This window comes from Bison bison, unplaced genomic scaffold (genome assembly GCF_000754665.1).
Source record: "Bison bison bison isolate TAMUID 2011002044 unplaced genomic scaffold, Bison_UMD1.0 scf7180017864485, whole genome shotgun sequence".
NCBI classification, from domain to species: domain Eukaryota; kingdom Metazoa; phylum Chordata; class Mammalia; order Artiodactyla; family Bovidae; genus Bison; species Bison bison.
The window spans coordinates 6622488-6642606 of record NW_011495045.1 but is presented as its reverse complement, the minus strand read 5'-3'; the positions used below and the strand labels follow the sequence as shown (position 1 = coordinate 6642606).

Genomic DNA, 20119 nt, shown 5'->3' with positions numbered 1-20119 from the left:
GTCGGGGGTTGGGGGCTCTGAGTAGACAAAGGAGCACCTACAATGGCAAACAGGCAAGAAAGAATAAAATCAAGAAATAAGTAAAGAAAAAGAAGTAGTTTTAAAAGACTAAAGGAGAATGGTAAAAGGTGAGGCTCGAGAGGTAAATGACATAGTAATATTCTTATTATATTTTCATGGATATTAATAAATAAGGATGTTAAAATCAAATGGTTTCATTTCTGTTGCAATTTTCTGTTATCCAGAGTTCACATCCACTACACTCTTACTATGATCAATGTCAAAACTGCCGTCAAAACTCTCTTCCATATACTACCAAGTGTATATGCTTTTCCTGTCTTTAAGTCCTATGAAAATTACCTGCTGCTGCTAAGTTGCTCAGTCGTGTCCGACTCTGTGTGACCCCATAGACAGCAGCCCACCAGGCTCCTCTGTCTCTGGGATTCTCCAGGCAAGAATACTGGAGTGGGTTGCCATTTCCTTCTCCAACACACGAATGCATTCTAAGTCGCTTCAGTTGTGTCCAACTCTGTGCAACCCTATGGACAGCAGCCCACCAGGCTCCTCTGTCCACAGGATTCTCTAGGCAAGAATACTGGAGTGGGTTGCCATTTCCTTCTCCATGAAAATTACCTACTAAAATATAAACTAAATATACATACATGTTTCTTCTTTTATGAGAAACAGCTGCATAAAAATTGGTGACTATTAGATTTTTAGACAAACTTCAGAACTGATACAGCTTCCTTCAAAATGTTCTAACCAAATATTGACTTCTTTTCCTGTTTTTTTTTTTTTTTTTTAAAAAGATTGGGAACTCCCTGATGGTCCAGTGATTAGGAGTCAGAGTTCACTGTCATGGCCCAGGTCCAATCCCTGGTCAGGGAACTACCCACAGGCCATGCAGTGCAGCCGAATTAATTAATCGTTGAAAGTGAAATTAAAAAGATAAAAATTTTTAAAAAGGTTTGCTATTGAGCCTCATTCTGAGGCTTTCACTGATAAAATCCCTAAAACTCTTATCCATTATCTTTTTTCATTTCTCACCAATTCTAAAAGAAAAGGAGTACAAATTGTATTGCTGGTGAAATAAATCTCTTTTACTTCAGAAATCCTCTGAGATTGCCTTCTAATCTTATTCTAATCAATTATTAATAGTTCCATATAAATTAAATGATGTTTTAGTAATATCATTAAAAAATTTTTTTTCAGAGTGCTCACTTACTGTCTCGGACTATGATGTTTAAAGAAACTAAATTTCTTGGAATTGAGATCTTAATACTTAATACATGTAAATGAGAATAATTCTAGAATTTGTAAATGTATTTCCAAACAGCAATATAAAGTTAAAACTCATACGCACAAATAGAAGATGCTAAAATCAACACATAAGGCTCTGCTCATTTGTAAACTGACAGGATCAAAGGCCCAACTCTAGAGCAAAAGTTAATTCTAGGCTGAAAAACAGTGTTTTAAAAATATTTAAGTTGTAGGCAAAACAATAAATTCAAAAACAATTCAGTTAACAAGTCATTCTAGGGCTTCTTTGATGGCTCAGACAGTAAAGAATCTGCCTACAGTGTAGGAGAGACCTAGGCTCTATCCCTGGGTCAGGAAGATCCCCTGGAGAAGGGAATGGCTACCCACTCCAGTATTCTTGCCTGGAGAATTCTACAGACAGAGGAGCCTGGTGGGCTACAGTCCACAGGGTCACAAAGAGTCAGACATGACTGAGCAACTAACACTTTCACTATGCAAAGGACATCAGTTGATCTCTGGTCTGGGAAGATCGCATATGCAGTGGGACAACTAAGCCAGTGTGCTCTAGAGCCCAAGAACCGCAATTACTGAGCCCATGTGCAGCAACTACTGAAGCCCGCATGCCCTAGTGCTCATGCTCTGCAACAACAGAAGCCACCGCAATAAGAAGCCCAAGCACCACAACTAGAGTAGACCCTGCTCACCGCAACTGGAGAGAGCCCACAGCAAGAAAGACCCAGCACAGCCAAAAACAGTCTAAGCAGCTGAAAATTTCAAAGTGAGATTTCAAGATTCAGTCCCTTTAATAGATATTCGAAATTATGTCCTGAATTGAGCTTGTTTCTTTCTATTCCAAATGTAATGGTTTACCTAAAATTATAAATTTAGCAAACAGAATAACCCTAACACCATCTTAACACAATACAAAAAAATCAAATATAAAAAATAAAACACTAAAAAAAAAAATCCCAGGAGCCTACAAACTCAACATTTCTTCTCTCTTTTGTCTTTAACTGTTAAATGTGTACACACTGACGTAAATAATTAGCAAGATAAGGAAAATTAATCTTTTTGACTATCTCAACATGTGTATTTAAACATAAAAACATTGATAATATAAACAGGATAAATACTATATTAAGTGCATTCTTGCTTTGGGATCATGAACAGTGGGAAAGCACAAAGTCATAGATATATGTAAGAGTACGTTATATCTGGAGAATGGCAAGTACTCAACATAGCCAGATTGTCAGGCCTATGAGTGTTTAGGGAGAGGAAGCTGAGTTATAACCAGGAAGCATTTCTGGTAAACTGCCTAAACAAAGGGCTTCCCAGGTGGCTCAGTGGTAAAGAATCTGCCTTCCAATGCAGGAGATGTGGGTTCAGTCCCTGGGTGGGGAAGATCCCCTGGAGGAGGGCATGGCAATCCAATCCAGTATTCTTGCCTGGAGAATCCCATGGACAGAGGAGCTTGGTGAGATACAGTCCATGGGGTCGCAAAGAGTTAGACACAACTGAGCGACTGAGCATGCATGCATGCATGCCTGTGATAAACTGAGCTGCTTAATAACAGCTATTTAAAAATAAAAAGTGAATTCACGTATCATAAATCAGACATTTTGTTCAAGATGATTAGGGGAAATAAAGTATTTGGGTGAAAGGGAGCAATGTTTTTACCTCTGATATCACCTCCAGCACAGAAAGCCTTTTCACCAGCTCCCTTTATGATGATCAGGAAAGTTTTCGGATCTTGTTCCCACTTCTGGTCAAATGTAAAAGAAGATGGTATAAGCATATTATAAATACAAACTCATGACCTGTGGTTGATTCACATTGAGGTTTGAGGTTTTTTCTGCTTTACAGAAAAAATTCTGTAAAGCAATTATTCATCAATTAAAAAAATAAATTACAAAAATGAATGAGATATATCCATATACACATAAACACATATGTGTATATATAGACATATATGGATATACGCAAAGCATAAGCTTTATAAAGCATATCCAGAAGAATGGATTCTAACTTCATTTTCTTTTCTGACATAAATTAGAAGCTATTTCAAAGTTGCTAAATGAGTACATTTTGTGATCCATATTTGATAATGACAACTTTGATACCAAGGTGAAAAAAATATGGGCCTAATAATGTTATGTTACATAAGCTTATAAATCTGATAAACAAATCAGCCTAGAGATTGCAGATAAACAGCAGTAATCTTTCTACTGTGGTGATAAAGGCTCTGTCCTACTGACAAATCTGTAAATAACAGAGTGGAAACACTTTTCCTGATCAAATCTGGAAGTGTTTTGGGGTTGGTAAGGACAGCTAATAAATAAGCAGGATGAAAGAATCAAGAGCCAATGGATATTGAAAAGGCTAGAACAATGGACTAAATAAAAAATTAGTTTACCAGAGTCAGAAGAATTAACCGGGGTTCCATGAATTCTACACTAGAGAATAAAAATATACAAGATAAAGAAGAGATGTACCTGGGAAGAGGTGGTTGTCCAACAGGTTAATGCAATACTGGATTACACTAATGGAAATATGGTATTCTAACATGGAAGTTTCTACTTTTCTTCCACTTTAACCTGGAACACCTGGTTTATTCCTCTATATCACACTTAAGCTCATATTATAAGGTGGCCCAAACAGATAAAGAATGGAAGACTCATCAAATGAAGAATTAAGGAACCGGTGAGCAGGGGAGAACTCATCTTTAACCCCTATGTGGCCAAGTGTATCAGCTATACTATTTCACTTCATCTTTACAACAATTCTATGAATTACCATCCCTGTTTCACAGCCGAGGAAAATGAAGTAACAGAGAGAATAACATTTCCAATCTCTACAGTTAATAAATAGAAATTCAAAATTTCAAACCCAGGTAGTGTGACTGAGTCATGTTTTTCCACTACACCATGCAGTTTTCTTAGAATAGGAAAGCTTAAGGCCTTCTCCAAGAAAAGGCTGGACAAGTACTTCAAAAACAGTCATCTTCCAACCAAAAAAGCTGTCATGTAGAAGCAGACTATATGTGTATACTCGTGACCCAAGAGGCAGAGCCAATATTACTGGTCAAAACGTTGGAAAAATGAAGAGCGGCAGAATGTACGAAGAAACTTGTGGTGTGCTTAGTCGCTCAGTCGTGTCTCTTTGTGACCCATGGAGTGTAGCCCACCAGGCTCCTCTGTCCATGGAGACGCTCCAGGCCAGAATACTGGAGTGGGTTGCCATGCCCTCCTCCAGGGGATCTTCCCAGCCCAGGGACCGAACTCAGGTCTTCCACATTGCAGACGGATTCTTCACCATCTGAGCCACCACAACCTGGAGCCATGCTAAAGTGGAATGGCGTGTCTTATGCAGCAATGAACTCCCCGTCACTAGGGACGCTCCAGGACAACCACTGAGGAAAGAACCAGGGACTCCAGGAGCAATGGGGCTTGGGCACTGCGCCGATACACTGAAGCGATTCTGTGGGAGAAAACACTAGGAAAGTTCTATAAAGACAACTTTTAAAAGGATCCATATGACTGCTTTAAGGAAATGACAAACCTTTAGCTGTGCGTAAATCTGCCGAATCATACCAAGAGTCAGGGTATTCAGAAACCTTGGTCTGTTTAGTGTTATCACTCCTGCACAACCTTTTCTTTCCAACAGGACTTCTGCTGCTGCATCTGTGTGATTAGACATTTTCTGTGTAAACAAAGAATAACTTTAGGATAAAATTCATTACGTTTTTGTCACAAGTCAACATCAACATCACACATTAAATGCACATCTTTCATACAATGTTAAGAGCAGCTAATCAAACGGACAACTTGGTACATCTGACAAAGTGTCCTAAAGTTCTTTACACAGTGTAGATAAACAATTCCAAAAAAGATATATATCTCTTAAATCTCTTAATTTTGTGAATTGATTAGAACCCAGTCCTAAAATTTCTTAGACTATGAAATACTCTTAAATCTTTATTACTGTATACCAAGCAATATGTTACTACTACTACTACTAAGTCGCTTCAGTCGTGTCTGACTCTGTGCGACCCCATAGACGGCAGCCCACTAGGCTCCCCCGTCCCTGGGACTCTCCAGGCAAGAACACTGGAGTGGGTTGCCATTTTCTTCTCCAATGCATGAAAGTGAAAAGTGAAAGTGAAGTCGCTCAGTCGTGTCCGACTCTTTACGACCCCATGGACTGCAGCCTACCAGGCTCCTCCATCCATGGGATTTTCCAGGCAAGAGTACTGGAGTGGGGTGCCACTGCCTTCTCTGAAGCAATATGTTAGGTACTTGAAAATCAAAGATGAACACAGAGGGCAAGTAATTCTGACTATAGTAGCTACCAACAACTTGGAAAAAAGAAAAAACAATGATATTTGAGCTGGACCTTGATGTACTCTAGGAAAAAAAGGAGTGAAAATCCTGGAGAGTAGCACATTGCTAAAACATGAACAACGACTATCTGAAAATATTAAGTTGTTAAACAGGAGTGGAATAAAGGCTGCTTGAGAAAATGACAGGAAAGTAGGCAGAAAAAGTGCTTTAAGGCCAGATTAGAAAATGGGATTACAAAATCATATTCAGTAGTAGTGAAGAACATGCCTAATACAGAAGTTCTTAGGGCCTCACCCAGGCTTCCCAGGCAGTTCAGTGGTGAAGAATCCATCTGCCAATGCAGGAGACTCGGGTTCGATCCCTGGATTGGGACGATCCCCTGGAGGAGGAAATGGCAACCCACTCCAGTATTCTTGCCTGGGAAATCCCATAGACAGAGGAGCCTGATGGGCTATATATAGTCCATGGGGTCATAAAGAGTCAGACACGACCAAGTGACTAAGCAACAACAAGAAGGGCCTCACGCACCACGCTGAGTGAGGCAAGTGGCACGTCTTGGGATGGTGTATTCTGCTCCCCTTCAATACTCAGTGGTTCTACTTCCTTGATTAAACCCTCACTCAGACAAAAAAACAGATGACAGACCAAAAAAGTTGCAGTTTTCAGATATCTACATCATTCTAAATTTTAAAATAATACAGATAAAAGTTTCATATTATATAACATGCTATATACAAGTATTAATAAACTTTCATCTCTCTCCACACTAAACTTCTTTTTTTACTTAAACCAAGTCAGACTTGCCAGTCAGAAAAAAAAAAAGTTTCACTGAACAACAACATAAATTACCACCTAATATCAAAGACAATCTTAAGACTGTTATTTGGTTTCAGCTCAGAGATGCTGAGACTAAAAATATGCACCTTCTGACCTTCTAACAAGAAAAAAGGGTGAAGAGACTGCAAATTAATGGCTTTTGATGAACTCAATCAGATACAGGAGGTCAGAGGGCAAACAGTCCCATAATAAAGTCTGGAGAGAGAGGTGCCTTCAGGGAGGTGCAGGACCAGTATATTTGCTTACCTCAGGCAGAAGCCCTAAGGCAGATTAACTAGAATGTTTAATGACTTGCTAGAGGTCAAGTCACCAACTCAATGGACATGAGTTTGAGCAAGCTCCAGGAGTTGGTAATGGACAGGGAACCCTGGCATGCTGCAGTCCACGGGGTTGCAAAGAGTCGGATACGACTGAGAAACTGAACTGAACTGAGAGGTCAAGCGTGGGCAAATTGATAGTATGAAGTTCCTGGTTGGGGGTGGGGGAGTCACAATCATAGGGGAGGTCCTACTCTTGCTGGCTTTTCCTCCTGGAAACCAATCAGGTTCTCCCAGGGAAGACTAGAGAAAGCTCCCGTGTGGTGGTGGCTTGGGGAGGGAAACATCAGGCACAGCTAAATCCCTTCCCCTTATCTTACAAACAGAGCAAAAGGCTAAGTCTGCAGGAGAGAGAGAAAGGACTTCAAAACCCTGTTCCAGGGGGGGAGCCCTTCCACAGTGGGGAAATAGGATGGAGATTTACAAAACAAGAACCTTAATCCAAAGGGAGAAGCATTTCAAAATCACAGCCTCCTGACCTTAGTGTTTACCACCCAGAGATGGAGAAAAGGAACAGGAGTCAAAGGAAAAGTGAGTGAAAGGCAGCCCATCCCCAGAGAAGGGACAGAAGCACTTATAAGGACCACACACTTGGTCTATGACTCACAGTGCTTTCCAAACATTAATGATTAATGGGCTACAACATTAAAAGCCTGATACACAAAAGAATATACTGATAAAAAGAACCGATAAAAAGATACTTCACAAAGTACTGCAGTTTCAGCTTCAGCATCATTCCTCCAATGACTATTCAGGACCGATTTCCTTTAGAATGGACTGGCTGCATCTCCTTGCAGTCCAAGGGACTCTCAAGAGTCTTCTCCAACTTCACAGTTCAAAAGCATCAATTCTTTGGCACTCAGCTTTCTTTCTGGTCCAACTCTCACATCCATACATGACTTCTGGAAAAACCACAGCTTTGACTAGACGGACCTTTGTTGGCAAAGTAATGTCTCTGCTTTTTAATATGCTGCTAGGTTGGTCATAGCTTTTCTTTCAAGGAGCAAGTGTCTTTTAATTTCATGGAGGTAGTCATTATCTGCAGTGATTTTGGAGCCCCCAAAAATAGTCTGTCACTGTTTCCATTGTTTTCCCATCTATTTCCCACGAAGTGATGGGACCAGATGCCATGGTCTTAGTTTTTTGAATGTTGAGTATTAAGCCAGCTTTTTCACTCTCTTTCACTTTCATCAAGAGGCTCTTTAGTTCCTTTTTGTTTTCTGCCATAAGGGTGGTGTTATCTGCATATATGAGGTTATTGATATTTCTCCCAGCAATCTTGATCCCAGCTTGTGCTTCATCCAGCCTGGCATTTTGCATGATTTACTCTGTATATAAGTTAAATAAGCAGGGTGACAATATACAGCCTTGATGTACTCCTTTCGCAATTTGGAACCAGTCTGTTGTTCCATATCCAGTTCTAACAGTTGCTTCCTGACTTGCATACAGGTTTCTCAAGAGGCAGGTCAGGTGGTCTGCTATTCCCTTCTCTTGAAGAATTTTCCACAGTTTGTTGTGATCCACACAGTCAAAGGCTTTGGCATAGTCAATAAAGCAAAGGAGATGTTTTTCTGGAATTCTCTTGCTTTTTCGATGATCCAACGGATGTTGGCAATTTGATCTTTGGTTCCTCTGCCTTTTCTAAATCCAGCTTGAATATCTGGAAGTTCATGGTTCACATACTGTTGAAGCCTGGCTTGGAGAATTTTGAGCATTACTTTACTAGCATGTGAGATGAGTGCAATTGTGTGGTAGTTTGAGCATTCTTTGGCATTGCCTTTCTTTGGGATTGGAATGAAAACTGACCTTTTCCAGTTCTGTGGCCCCTGCTGGGTTTTCCAAATTTGCTGGCATATTGAGTGCAGCACTTTCACAGCATCGTCTTTTAGGATTTGAAAGAGCTAACTGGAAATTCCACACCTCCACGAGCTTTGTTTGTTGATGCTTCCTAAGGCCCACTTGACTTCTCATTCCAGGATGTCTGGCTCTAGTTGAGTGATCACACCATCATGGCTGTCTGAGTCATTAAGATCTTTTTTGTATAGTTCTTCTGTGTATTCTTGCCACTTCTTATTAATATCTTCTGCTTCTATTAGGTCCATACCATTCCTGGGAAAGACTAGAGATCTCTTCAAGAAAATTAGAGATACCAAGGGAACATTTCTTGCAAAGCTGGTTAGGGAACTAGATACTAACTGCTGCAACTAAGAGTTCACAAGCTGCAACTAAAAATCTGGCATGCCACAGTGAAGATCAAAGAGCCTGTGGACCACGGCTGAAGACCCCATGCAGCCAAATAAAAATGGAATAAATATTTTTTTAAAAAATCAATGGGAGAGATGAGATGATCTCACCCACAGAAGAATTTAAATAACTTATGGAAATCCCCCTTCCAGAAGGTAAAGCGTAGCCCCCCTCACCTTCTGAGTGTGGGCTGAACTTACTGACATGCTTCCAAAACACAGAGTAGAAAAGGGAAAAAAACGGTAACTTCAGGGAGCAGAGAAAGTTGCTCAGTTGTGTCCAACTCTTTGTGATTCCATAGACTATACAGTCCGTGGAATTCTCCAGGCTAGAATACTAGAGGGGGTAGCCTTTCCCTTCTCCAGAGGATCTTCCCAACCCAGGGATTGAACACAGGTCTTCCACATTGCAGGTGGATTCTTTACCAGCTGAGCCACCAAGGAAGCCCAAGAATACTGGAATGGGTAGCCTATCCCTTCTCCAGCAGATCTTCCTGACCCAGGAATCGAACCGGGGTCTCCGGCATTGCAGGTGGATTCTTTACCAGCTGAGCTACTGACAAATACCATGTTCGCTACATGATAAAGGTCAGCATCACCAGCTGTCATAAGGATGTCATGCACTCCCTGAGGCATATGTCAAAACCCTCGGATAGTCCCTGATATGTGATGAGAAGGGGGCTTTCCTTTGTAATATTCTTTCCAAAAACTTTGAACTGTAGTCTAGTTATTAAAAAACAAACAGCAACAATAGATGCAAGCCAAGATTAGAGACTATTCTACAGGCTACCAGACAGTGTTCCTCCTAACTGCCATGGTCATGAAAAATAAGGAAAGACTGATAAAGCGCACAAATTGGAAGACTAAGAAGACACAACAAAGAAAAGTCAGGTGATATCCTGGACTGGATTCTGCAATAGAAAATTAACGGAAAAACTGGTGAAATCCAAACAGAGTCCAAAATTAATACTAACACTAATATTGCAATGTTCTTAATTTTGACAAGTGTAACATAGTAACTATATTCCTTTACTAGGGCTGTTGTAACAAAGCACCACAGACTAAGTCTAGGCTTAAACAGAAATTTACTGTGTGGAGGCTAGAAGGCTGAGATCAAGCTGTCAGCAGGACCAAACCTCCTCTGAAGTCACTAGGGAAGGACCTGTTCTAGGCCTCTCTCCTAGCTTCTGAGCATTCCTTGGCTTGTCACAGCATAACTCACATATTCACATGGCATTCTCCTGTGTGTATCTCCACATTTCCCCTTTATATAAGGACAAGTGGAGGACAGAGGAGCCTGGCGTGCTGCAGTCCACGGGGTCACAAAGAGTCGGACATGACTTAGCGCCTGGACAACAACAAGGACAATGTAAGGATGAGCGATACTGAATTACTCCAGTGATTCCTACTCCATATGACCTCATTTTAACTAATTACACCTGCAGTGACCCGACTGGCTGTTGGGAGAAGCCACCCACCGCGGGTCCTGAGGTTTCCCTGTACTTTAGTGCTGTATGTCATGTATCCAAGGGCCTGACTGCTCTGCTCAGAGTTGTATTTGCTGTGAGAAAAACTGAAGAAAAGGTAAAGTGTCCCACTGGGACAGACAGTAGCTTGGTTACAGCATGCTACAGACTGGCAGTTTCCCCCAAACTCAGTACCACTGTCTTGTAATGCAACTCACTGCACATGAACTCATTCACTTGGGCCTTTTGCCACCCCATGGGGCTTGGGGCAAGGGGAACCGGAACTAACCTGAAGCTCAACGCTGCTCGCTGGGTCACTAATACTGATGTTCTCCATCTCTAACTCAAGAGTTTCATATCTTTTCCCAGCATCCATGGAACTTTAACGGGCTAACTACTAGTTACCAGACTAAAACCTAACCCAAACTCTGTTATCTAGCCAGCTTCACTTGCCCCAGCCCGATCAGAGACTCCTCCTTCCCTTCAAAAGTAACAACTGCCTTGGTTTTCACGATAAACACAAAATATACATCCATAAACGTCATTTGTTCATTTTTTAAAAGTGTGTGTATCTTTTGAGTCTTAAAATCTCAGGTTCAGCCTCCATCCCTTTGTTTTCTCTACAGTTTGTTGCGGGGGAGGGAGAAGAGCATTTAACCTATGCTATTTCCTAGTATGCATTTTGCCAATTGCACACTCATGCTACCCACTTATTTTTAACAGTTGTTCATTCTCGATTATGGTTTAGTCAGTCCCCTACTGATCAGCACTGTGTCTAATTGTTTACTGTTGCTATTACAGTGATGTAGGAGTATCTTTAAACATGGACTTTCCAGCACTTAGGTGAAGTATTTTTGCAGGACATTTACAAAGAGGGTCAAACTTTGAGCAAAGAATATTACAAAATCTTCTGTTAAAAGCCACTAGTATGATAAAATTATTAAAGGATCCTTTTTCCTATCTGAAAAGTTCATGGCCTTCTTAAAACCTGAAAACAACTATTGGTGCATTAATCAAAAACATTCATGCAAAAGGGAAGAAGGGGAAAAGATGAAGTCCTCAGTATTAGTGTCTTTTATGTATGTTAATTCTGCAGAAAACAGCTCTTTTCCAAAAATATCATTAACTTTTAGTTAAAACCTAGAAAAGGTTTCTATGAAGAAAAATTTCTCATACTAGGAAAGATTACAGAGAAGGAGAGTCAGAAATGAAATTCACATACAACCCAAACCTGGGGTTGGGGAGGACGACAGCAGGGATAAGGAGAACATCCATTCAATGGAGAAATGAGAAGGAAACTTCTTAAAATGTATGGACACCATCAACACACAGCCCTACGCTGATCTGAGTGCGTAAAGCCTGTCAAAATAAAATTCCTGAGACAAAAATAACTTAGAATATTCTCTGCTGGAATGTGGAACTATTCTGGCGAAATCCACAGTAGCAACATTTCCCAAAGTGTGCAAAAAGATGATTATTGCTGCTATGTGGAAGGAGAAAATGACCCATGGGCAAATAAGTTTGAGAAAACCTTAAACCAATGTAAAGTTTAATTGCTATAAGATTTTTAGTCTTTAATATGTGAATACAATGTAAACTTTTAAAATACAATAAGCAGATATTTCTCACTTGATTAAAGAACTTTTACATTTTCATGGAAAAGCTCTCTTGGGACTCGTATTTTACAGGTTACATTTTGGAAAATGCTGTAGAGACTTCATAAACATTAAGAGAAACAAGCCTTTCCTTTGAGGAAGACAGAGTGTCTGACACTCAGCACGTCTCCCACAAATGTTTAATAAGCTGAATGAATAATCCATCATTATATGGACGCAGTCCTACTATAACACAACAAATCTCAAATTTCAACCACATACCTTTCACTATATATAATATCCTCCAGCAATGAACTAAGTTGCACTCAAAGACATACCCAGGGAGATAGCCTACCTTTGCAGAATATGATTTATTCTGACATTTAATCAATTTCCAGCCAATACTGAAGAATGTAATTTAAGTTAATGTAACAAAATATGACACCAAAGCACATACAACTGAAAGCATCAAAAAACACTGGCTAAAGGATTACTCAAGCTTCACTCAATCCTTCCTGCCTTCAAACTGCATCAGTAAATTCCTCCATATGCAAACAGTTTAGAGAATCTTTCAAACTGTCCTCAGCTGTGCTCTATTCTCTCACCTTTTGTGATATCATCTACTTCCCATCTTCAATTATTACCTCTAAGCAGCTGACTCAAACCTACATCTGTATCTTTACTTTTCCAGAGCCCCAGCCCTTTATTCCAAATGCCTGCTACAATTACAGAGGTACCTACTCAGCACCCCAAACTCAACTTGTTAGAAACCACATTTACCAAGAAATATCTCTGTGACAAATCTGTCTCTCCTCCTCTGTTTCCTCTATCAGGTAATGGTAACACCATTTTTTCAGTTATACAAGCACACAATGCTAGTGTTATCTTTGATTCCTAAATGTTCTCTTCCTCTCTCTGCCAATAACTTGAAGCAGTTACCAAATACTAGAGAAACTATTTCTAAAATGATTCTGTCTTTCCATTACGTTCTATTCTCATTACCCTAGCCGTACAGCAGTATTATAACTTTCCTTTTTGGCAGACTTTCAGAATTTTTGCCAGACGGTTTATTTGTCACACTGCATTCAGAGAATTTTGCCAGAGCACAGTTCTATCTTGTTACTCCCATGCAGAAATGTTCCATGACTCAGGCCATTAATTTCAAAAACATCCAAATTACATGACCTGGCCTTCAAGTCTCTCCACATGTGATTCCAGGAAAATTCACCAGCCCACAGCACTCCTTACCAAGGATACATAGAAAGCCCTGAGTGTAATCTCCACTCTCCTATCTCACAGTTCTTTGCACAGGAATAAATATATTGTGTAACAGAAAGAAAACAGATTTTGGAGTCAGATGACCTCAAACATTAGTTTCGCCACTCACGACTAATACACCCTCAGACAAGCTCATCTCAGAACCTCAATTTCTGCGTTTGTAATAGAAATCACCTTACGATAGAGAACAGAATCATCTCTTAGTGTTACTCTGTGAACTCCCACCACTTCCCATCTCTACCCTCTTGAAACCCTAACCACGCTTGAAGGCTCAGATCAAATAAATGGTTTCTCTCCAGTAAGCTTTCACTGGACATAAAGCCAATATCAGTCTATCCCATTTTTGTTCACACCTCTAATTCATCTGGCCTTTTTACAATACATTATTAGTACATATTTCTACCTCTTTCATTATTCGTTTCTGAAGTCAGGAATTGTCTTTTTCATGATAACGTTCTTAACCGCTTAGTCAAGTTCTTTACATACACAAAGCAAACATTTAATGTATGTCTTTTCAAAAGGCATAGATTATAAACTGGTTGATACTGATTCTAGATCATCTGGACATACAGAATAGAAACATGATTGTTGTCATGAAAGTGATATACGCAGTATCAGTTCATGCAGTCCAACCAGCATGCCTTCATACTGAAAAGAACTACTTTCTGAAGGAAAAAAGTTTTTTCCATGTCCAGGGCAAACTTATGTGGGAAAAAAAATGAGCTTCTGCATTTTAAATTAAATGCTGTATATGAGTTTTAAATATAACATTAGAACATTCATTCAGCCTATGAATATAAATAAGACCTCATTAATAGGTCCCACCAGGTTACCTTAGCTTGACAAACCCGCAGAACTTTGACCTCCTTTCCAGGTTCAGTTCAGTTGCTCAGTCGTATCTGACTCTTTGTGACCCCATGGACTGCAGCACACCAGACTTCCCTGTCCATCAACAACTTCCGGGGCTTGCTCAAATTCATGTCCATCGAGCCAGTGTTGCCATCCAATCATCTCATCCTCTGTCATCCCCTTCTCTTCCTGCCTTCAATCTTTCCCAGCATCAAGGTCTTTTCAAATGAGTCAGTTCTTCACATCAGGTGGCCAAAGTATTGGAGCTGTGCATCAGTCCTTCCAATGAATATTCAGGACTGATTTCCTTTAGGATTGACTGGTTTGATTTCCTTGCAGTCCAAGGGACTCTCAAGAGTCTCCTCCAACACCACAGTTCAAAAGTATCAATTCTTCAGCACTCAGCTTTCTTTGTGGTCCAACTCTCATGTCCATACATGACGACTGGAAAAACCTTTGTCAGCAAAGTAATGTCTCTGCTTTGCTGTCTAGGTTGGTCATAGCTTTTTTCCCAAGGATCATGCATCTTTTAATTTCATGGCTGCAGTCACCATCTGCAGTGATTCTGGAGCCTAAGAAAATAAAATCTGTGACTGTTTCCATTGTTTCCCCATCTATTTGCCAGGAAGTGATGGGACCAGATGTCATGATCTTTGTTTTTTGAGTGTTGAGTTTTAAGCCAGCTTTTTCACTGTCCTCTTTCACTTTCATCAAGAGACTCTTTAGTTCTTCTTCACTTTCTGCCATAAGGGTGGTGTCATCTGCATATCTGAGGTTATTAATATTTCTCCTCACATTCTGATTCCAGCTTGTGCTTCTTCCAACCCAGCGTTTCTCATGATGTACTCTGCATATAAGTTAAATAAGCAGGGTAACAGTATACAGCCTTGACATACTCCTTTTCCTATTTGGAACCAGTCTGTTGTCCCATGTCCAATTCTAACTGTTGCTTCTTGACCTTTATACAGATTTCTCAGGAGGCAGGTAAGGTCCATCTAATATCTCTGAAAGGTCTAAAGGAATGTCACACTATTATCGCAAGTCAGTTCTATCCATTTCTCATAATTCTGCCTAAAGTTCTGCCATCAATGACATATTTCCATCATTCCGCTATGAAGTCAAAAGGGCTCTCACTCCTGGAGTCATTAGCTCTCTTAGAAGGGTCACAGAAGGACTTCTTGGGATACAGCTTCCCTATTTCTGTGTGCATATGTGCTCAGTCATATGTGCATATGTGAACTCTGCGACTCCATGGGCAACAGCCTACGAGACTCCTCTGTCCACAGAATTTTCCAGGCAAGAATGCTGGAGTGGTTGCCATTTCCTTCTCCAGGGGATCTTTCCGACCGAGAGATCAAACTCATGTCTCCTGCATTGGCAGGCAGATTCTTTACCACTGTGCCACCTGGGAAGCTCCTCTCCCCCCAGATCTGAGGACATGTAAAAACCAACACTGGTACCTAGAACCATTCAGCCCTCAGGCCTTGATGAGAGTCCAATTTACATTCCTTTGCTCAAAGTGGTTTATACCCCAGGTCACACAATCCTATGAAATTTGGATTGTCATGTCTTTCTATTCCACTTGTGGTGGTGGTTTAGTCACTAAGTCGTGTCTGACTCTTGTAACCTCCTGGACTGTAGCCCGCCAGACTCCTCTGTCCATGGAATTCCCCAGGCAAGAATATTCTTGGAATACCACTGGAAGTGGGTATTCCACTTGTGTGTGTATCTAAATATGAATCTAAATATGAAAAATAACATTGTTCTAAGTTCTTTTTCCAGGGAACTCCTCAGCCTCTGTGTAAATCAGCTGACTAAAATAAACAAGGGTAAGACATTTCAGTTTTCATATGCCCATCTCCACTTAGGCTGGACAGAGAAACATGCTGCAGTGGTTAAACTCAGTGCCCATTGTGCCACAGGCCACAGAGTGCAGTAGGCAGTTATGGAGCCAGACAGCCTGGATTCAAACCCCACCTCCTACTTCTGCGGCAGGGACACTGGGGCACACTACTTAGCCTCTGATGCTGACCCAGTAAACAGAGATAAGACCATAGTGTTTATCAAAACTTCTTGCGCCCAGATGCATTTCAAAATTCAGAAAATTTTCTAGACTTTGGAAAGGTAAAAGAACATATCACATCCAGTCTTGGTCAGTACACTGTAACCAAATGCTTTACTACTTCTGCACCGAACCATGAATATGTACACTAGTTAGGATAAAGACAGTTCTAATGAGGTGGACGAAACTGGAGGCTATTATACAGAGGGAAGTAAGCCAGAAAGAAAAACACCAATACAGTATACTAACGCATGTATACGGGATTTTGAAAGATGGTAATGATAACCCTGTATGCGAAACAGCAAAAGAGACACAGATGTATAGAACAGTCTTTTGGACTCTGTGGGAGAGGGAGAGGGTGAGATGATTTGGGAGAATGGCATTGAAAATGTATATTATCATATGTGAAATGAATCGCCAGTCCAGGTCCAATGCATGAGACAGGGTGCTCAGGGCTGGTGCACTGGGATGACCCAGAGGGATGGTACGGGGAGGGAGGTGGGAGGGGGTTTCAGGATGGGGAACATGTGTACACCCATGGTGGATTCATGTCAATGTATGGCAAAACCAATACAATGTTGTAAAGTAATTAGCCTCCATTAAAATAAATTAATATTTTTTTTTAAAAAAAGGATAAAGACAAAAAGAGTTTCAAAAGTATGTTCCAGTCATATTTTGCCACGGTGGGGAAACTAACAAGATGGCCCCAATCAGGCTTTCTCACCCGCTGCTCTTACCCCGTCTCGCCCCATGTTCTGTAAACAATGACCTTACGTGGTTGTGTAACGGCTGAGATCACTTATAGCCCTGTGCATGCACGTCACAAGGTACTCACTTGGTTGTGGGCTAGCGTGTGCGGTACACCCATATGAGTTTCATGAAAGCCCTGCCTGCTGCTGCCCTGGGGCTACACTGGAGCAACGTCTTAATCATGTTATGTGAGTCTGTTATGGTTACATTACGGTTATGTTGTGGCTGCTACGGCTGCTGCATCAGCCAGGAGAGAGGCTGTGTTATGGCTGCTGTGCCAGCCGGGGAAAATAAACATGTCTGCAGTTCCTACAGCTCCTTGAGTCTCCCTCCAGCCTCTTAGCTCATGCCTTGCCTACCCTGGGTTCAGCAAACAGTGAGGACAGTGTGAACAGCAAGACAGTTGGTGTCAGGAACAGGATGAAGAGCAATACAACTGGTGTAGTTGGCAGAATACCCAGCAGGGAGAGGAGCCTGAGGCTCCACATAAGAAGAGGTGGCGGGATACCCAGAAGGGAGAAGAGCCTGAGGCTCCACCAGATAGGGGAGACGGTGGCCATCTCATAGCATGTGGTACTGTGTGGCTGCGATCCTCTTGGTGTGGGCTCCAGTGGAAGACCATGAAGTGGTGGACAGTTCACTGGACAGCACTGAAAAGGCGTACCAGGCGGTGAGTTCCCGTCTGCTGCGCAAGGGGCACGGACTGCCACTGGCACCATGCGGTAGACCTTCCTGGCTGCCTTGAAGGCGAACATGGAGAGTGCTCTCCATGATGCCACACCAGTGTGCAACGTGCAGAGATGCTTGGAAGAAGTGTATTGGCATTGGAGCAAGAACCCCGTGGCCCCGGGGAACCCAGCATCTCTGACAGTGAGGTGGTAAGTGACGGTGATGATGAATATGAGACCAAAGATGATGGTGGTGAACATTATGAGACTGTGGGTCTCCACTTGGCAGTGAGGCCCATTGTGCAGCAGAAAGTGAAGCATGAGCGGTCTGTGACCTGGGGTGGGGGCATCCTCAAGCAGGCTCCAATGTGACTGAGTTAATGAGACATCCACCATATACTCAGGTCAAGCTAGCTGACTTGGGTACGCAGTTTCAGCAAACGCACAGGGAACCCTTGGCAGTATGGATGCTTTTGCAACTCTGGGATACCAGGGTAGACGGTATCTTGTGTTCCGGGCACAAGGTAGAACAGCTGGCATCTATAACCACTCACTTCTCGTTGAGACAAAGGCCACAGAAGGCTAGGTGGCTCATGCAGGGTGCACCTAACCAAGCACACACCCTGATGGAATGGACTAACGCTGCCATCTGCACCATGTGGTCAAACACGGGAGAGCTCCCGATACTCTAAGAGGCATACCTATGCCGAGTTTACCCAAGTGGTGAGAGAACCGGGCATGAAGCAGTAGATATCTAACCCTAATGCTGAGGCCTAGATGATGAGCATTTTACTGGTGGCATTCAAGATACTATTTTGAACAATGCCCCATCTACCACTTTGGATCCCTGACTGCTATTCTTGCACCCTATGTGGGATGTCCCATCTATGCAGTGATCTCGATGGTGGCTAGCTTGGGAGAAATAGAGGGATGGCCACAAGCACAGGGGATTAGAAGTGTGAGGACCCTGAAGGGGGCCCAAACTGATAACAGCCCCACCCAGGTGATGAGACTGCAAATGTGGGCTGATTTGCTGGCAGCAGGAGTTTGCAGAAATAAAGTTGAGAGCCCAGAGCTCTGCTCCTAGAGAGCTATGGAGGCAACAGACTGAAGGAGCAGTTTACCAAGTTCAGGAAGCACCCACAGCAAGAGATGTAGGTGGTTCCGTTAGAAGATTACATGCACCCAAGATATTCCTTTAGATGACACCCTTTTTCACTTTGAATACGGCTCAGATCAAGGCACCCTCCTGAGCCCAAACAGGGACTGGAGGCCCCATGTAGAACTTGCAATTCACTGGTCACGAGCCAGTGTACAAAGAGTAATGGCCCTGGGTGACACTGGTGCTGAATGCAGCCTTGTTCATGGCAAGCCAGAGCAGTTTCCCATTCCTAGTGCATACACTGATGGCTATGGTGGCCAAATGATGTAGATTTAGAGCAGTGTACCACAAAGGCCGTGTCCTGTGATACAGATCGTACCGCAAAGGCTGTGTCCTATGATGTAGATTTAGTAGAATAGTGTACTGCAAAGTCTGTGTCCCGTGATGTAGATCGTACTGCAAAGGCTGTGTCCTGTGATATAGATTTAGTAGAATAGTGTACTGTAGAGGCTGTGTCCTGTGATGTAGATTGTACCGCAAAGGCTGTGTCCTGTGATATAGATTTAGTAGAATAGTGTACTGTAAAGGCTGTGTCCTATGATGTAGATCATACCGCAAAGCCTGTGTCCTGTGATATAGATTTAGTAGAATAGTGTACTGTAAAGGCTGTGTCCTGTGATGTAGATCGTACTGCAAAGGCTGTGTCCTGTGATACAGATTTAGTAGAATCGTGTACTGTAAAGGCTGTGTCCTGTGATGTAGATTGTACCGCAAAGGCTGTGTCCTGTGATATAGATTTAGTAGAATAGTGTACTGTAAAGGCTGTGTCCTATGATGTAGATCATACCGCAAAGCCTGTGTCCTGTGATATAGATTTAGTAGAATAGTGTACTGTAAAGGCTGTGTCCTGTGATGTAGATCGTACTGCAAAGGCTGTGTCCTGTGATATAGATTTAGTAGAATAGTGTACTGTAGAGGCTGTGTCCTGTGATGTAGATTTAGTAGAACAGTGTACTGCAAAGGCTGTGTCCTGTGATACAGATCATACTGCAAAGGCTGTGTCCTGTGATATAGATCGTACTGCAAAGGCTGTGTCCTGTGATACAGATTGTACTGCAAAGGCTGTGTCCTGTGATGTAGACTTAGTAGAACAGTGCACTGCAAAGGCTGTGTCCTGTGATATAGATTGTACTGCAAAGGCTGTGTCCTGTGATGTGCTACTAACCTCTAATTCTCTTGCATATTTAGAACAGTGTAAAAACATTTGGAATCATGTGGGTGGTCCCTGAATACCACAAAAAAAATCCCCTCCTAGAAGGGGTTGGGCCTGGAGCCTATGGGGGTGGGCGGGG

At 41.9% G+C, this 20119-nt stretch overlaps 1 protein-coding gene across 2 annotated transcripts in view; it reads right to left on the bottom strand.

The window, feature by feature from the left end:
* Positions 1-20119, bottom strand: part of HIBCH (3-hydroxyisobutyryl-CoA hydrolase) — a 116107-nt gene that overhangs the window by 81562 nt on the left and 14426 nt on the right. For both annotated transcript variants that reach the window (XM_010862900.1, XM_010862901.1), the window contains exons 3-4: positions 4819-4959; positions 2938-3022 (exon numbers count right to left, since the gene is read on the bottom strand). In XM_010862900.1, the coding sequence (XP_010861202.1) occupies positions 2938-3022; positions 4819-4959 (226 nt within the window). The remainder of the gene's footprint in view (positions 1-2937; positions 3023-4818; positions 4960-20119) is intronic.